This window comes from Poecilia reticulata, linkage group LG16 (assembly GCF_000633615.1).
Source record: "Poecilia reticulata strain Guanapo linkage group LG16, Guppy_female_1.0+MT, whole genome shotgun sequence".
Taxonomy (NCBI): domain Eukaryota; kingdom Metazoa; phylum Chordata; class Actinopteri; order Cyprinodontiformes; family Poeciliidae; genus Poecilia; species Poecilia reticulata.
The window spans coordinates 201,192-204,353 of NC_024346.1; the positions used below are offsets into that span (position 1 = coordinate 201,192).

The 3,162-nt window shown below is 56.6% G+C and overlaps 1 protein-coding gene across 4 annotated transcripts in view; it reads right to left on the reverse strand.

Moving 5' to 3' along the window:
• Positions 1–6: 6 nt before the first annotated feature.
• The window catches only part of LOC103477491 (sodium bicarbonate cotransporter 3-like), a 28,700-nt gene continuing 25,544 nt past the window's right edge, over positions 7–3,162 (reverse strand). For all 4 annotated transcript variants that reach the window (XM_008430636.1, XM_017309381.1, XM_008430637.2 and 1 more), the window contains 10 exons: positions 2,832–2,993; positions 2,638–2,751; positions 2,002–2,163; positions 1,670–1,921; positions 1,481–1,549; positions 1,190–1,363; positions 998–1,126; positions 623–714; positions 431–538; positions 7–311 (listed from right to left, as the gene is read on the reverse strand). In XM_008430636.1, the coding sequence (XP_008428858.1) occupies positions 230–311; positions 431–538; positions 623–714; positions 998–1,126; positions 1,190–1,363; positions 1,481–1,549; positions 1,670–1,921; positions 2,002–2,163; positions 2,638–2,751; positions 2,832–2,993 (1,344 nt within the window). In that variant the 3' untranslated portion in view covers positions 7–229. The remainder of the gene's footprint in view (positions 312–430; positions 539–622; positions 715–997; positions 1,127–1,189; positions 1,364–1,480; positions 1,550–1,669; positions 1,922–2,001; positions 2,164–2,637; positions 2,752–2,831; positions 2,994–3,162) is intronic.

Genomic DNA, 3,162 nt, shown 5'->3' on the forward strand with positions numbered 1-3,162 from the left:
GCAGCGCCAGGCAGCCGGCCAATCAGAATGCAGCGCCAGGCAGCCGGCCAATCAGAGCGCAGCGCCAGCGGTGGTCTGCCAGTTAAAACAAAGTAACCTGAGGATTGTCCGTCTAAAACGATGAGGAAATAAAAGTCGTGTCATCAGAGAAATGCAGCGCAGCCAGGTGGAAGCTGATTGGTCCTCCGTCTCGCTCAGGCCCCGCCCACCTCGCCGTCCCGATGGAGGATCATAACGCCGTCTCAGCGTCCACGAACCTCCGTCCGTCCTCGTTCTCCATGCTGATCTGGACGCTGGGAAGTTTCTCCTGACTGGACAGCAAAAACATTTCAGACCAGTTAGATCTGAGTTTATCAATTATTGATCAGGAATTGATCCCAGAACCTCCTGGACCAATCAGAGCGGCCGCAGGCAGTGATGTCATCGTCACCTCTTGCAGCGTTTCAAAGCCTTTCCTCCCTCAGAGTTCTTGGAAACGGATTTCCAGATTCCACTTTTGGCCATTTCATCAGAGATGTTGACCTCAGACGGGTCGGACCTGCAGGACCAACAGAACCAGAACCGGGTCAGCGCCTGCAGCAGAGCTCACTCAGAGGAGGCGGGGCCACCGTGTTCGACTCACCTGTCCTTCAGCGACTTGATGGGGAACTTCAGGACGCTCTGAGGATCGTAGGGCGGCTCGTCCTCCACTTCCTCCATCATCCGCTGGGCGTCCTGCACACAGCCAATCAGAACGCAGAGCCAATCAGAGCCAGAGCCAATCAGAACGCAGAGCCAATCAGAGCCAATCAGCCAGATCCAATCAGAGCCAGAGCCAATCAGAGCGCAGAGCCAATCAGAGCCAGAGCCAATCAGAACGCAGAGCCAATCAGAGCCAATCAGAGCCAGAGCCAATCAGAGCCAGAGCCAATCAGAGCCAGAGCCAATCAGAGCCAGAGCCAATCAGAGCCAGAGCCAATCAGAGCGCAGAGCCAAAGGACCAATCAGAGCGCCTCACCTCCTCCTTCTTCTTCTTGTCGTCGTCCTTCTTCTTCTTGCTCTCGGGGATCAGGTCGTCCAGCCAGCTCAGCTCTCTCTTGGTGAAGCAAAAGTCCAGAAGCTTCCGGATGAAGACGAGCGCCAGAACCTGCAGGGAGAGGCGGGACGGCGGTGAGCGGCGCCGTACGGGGGGGGGGGGACGCGGCCTCACCATCATGGGGAAGATGACGGCGGCTTCCGTCGCCTTGATGGCCCAGAGGATGATGAGGCAGGACAGCTGGACGGCGGTGAAGACGTGGACCTTCCAGAGCGGGACGTAGCGCAGGTAGATGAGGTCCGGCTGGTGCTTGGACGGCATGCCGAACAGCTTGATCCGGTCGAAGAGCTGCAGGACCAGGAAATGTTCAGAGGAACGCAGGATTCACTCAACTTTACTTTATTAATGTGACACAGCAAATACTTCTGACTTCAGTGATATTATTATTAATAAGAAGAAATGAACCTGGATGCCTTTGAGTGACGACACTCCCATGTAGAGGAAGACGCCATAGAGGACGGGCATCGGGATCAGCTGGGGGCAAAAAGGACACGTTTGTTACTGCGTCCATCCGAACGTCCGGCCAGATGTCCATCCGGCCCGACGTCCGTCCGAACAACCGGCCCGACGTCCGATGTCCAACCAGATGTCCACCTTGAGCGCGGACGTCATGAAGACGGAGCAGCCCATCAGGATGAAGATCATGAATCCCGTCACCCGTTGCTCCCGGATGCCCAGGAACTTGGGTTGCTCTCCGGGCGCGGCGCAGCCCGACTCCACCTTCAGGCTGTTGACGTGGGAGATGGAGAGGACGGTGGCCGCCACGAACCAGGGCAGGCCCAGGATGGAGCAGACCCCCAGCATGACTGCCACCACCAGCAGGTCCAGGTGGTACCCACAGCCCTTCTGCAGGGAGACACACACCGGGTCAGTATCACAGAGGCCCAACCCGAGACCGGACCGCGGCTACCAGCCGCCCCACCCACCTTCAGCTTGTTCTCCTTCCTGTTGATGATGATGGCGGTGATCTGCTGGTCCATGAAGATCAGGATGGTGCAGAGCAGAGCGGGGATGACGGCCGCCAGCAGCGTCCACCAGGGGTTGGTGCCGAGCGGCGAAACCAGCCAGGACCGGTCGCTGGTGGTCGGCTGCAGGCAACCCAACAGACGCCATTACAACCCAGTGGACGCTCTTAGAGGAAGGCAGCAGACGCCAACGACGGGCCACAGATGCCAATAGAATGTATAAACGTACCTAGAACCCGATTCTTATCCAGAGTATTCAGGACGGAAGAAAACGCCAAAATGTACAAATACAATTTGCGGCTTATTGCTTATCATACTGGAAATGGCTCTTTACAGTCTTTATCCCATTAGCGGCTAGCGTTTTAGCACAGAATGCATGTAGCATCGCAACAGAAGTCAGCCAACTGGAGATACATTTGGACTTAACCTATGATAGACGCAAAACTGCTAAATGGCTAGTTAGCATACAGTAGCCTCAACTGCCATGAGTCCCAAAGTAAGTAATATATTTTTCCAGTGAATTTAAAACTTTTAAAGGCTTTAAGGAAGTGCGGACACGCCACTGAACCCGAGAACGTCAACCTGAAGGTGGATCACCTCGAATCGCTCCGGGACTTCCAGCTTGGGAGAAGGAATTCCCACCAGGTAATCCAGCAGCACCATGACCATGATGGTCAGGAAGACGGCGAAGTCACTAATGGTCGACCGCACCTACATACACAACCAGAGGGTCCGTGAAGCAGCACCAGCAGGTCTGTGAAGCAGAACCAGCAGAACGCAGAGGGACTGACCTTGGTGGGGAAGTATCTCTTGGTCTTGAACTGTTTGAGGAACGAGGAGAGGAAGAAAGTGGTGAAGAAGAGGATGACGGACCAGAAGAGGACATCTGGGACGAAGGGTCCTTTTTCACTGCAAGCCGACCCGATAAACTGTCCCTTCAAGTCCTGACATGCCTGCAGAGACGGACAGGAGGGTTAGAGGCTGCAGTCCCCGCAGCCGCCACCATGGGTGTCGTCCCCGCAGCCGCCACCGGGCCGCAGTCGCCACCGGGGGTCGCAGTCCCTGCGGCAGTCCCCGCGGTCGCCACCGGGGGCCGCCATCGGGGCAGCAGTCCCCGCGGCC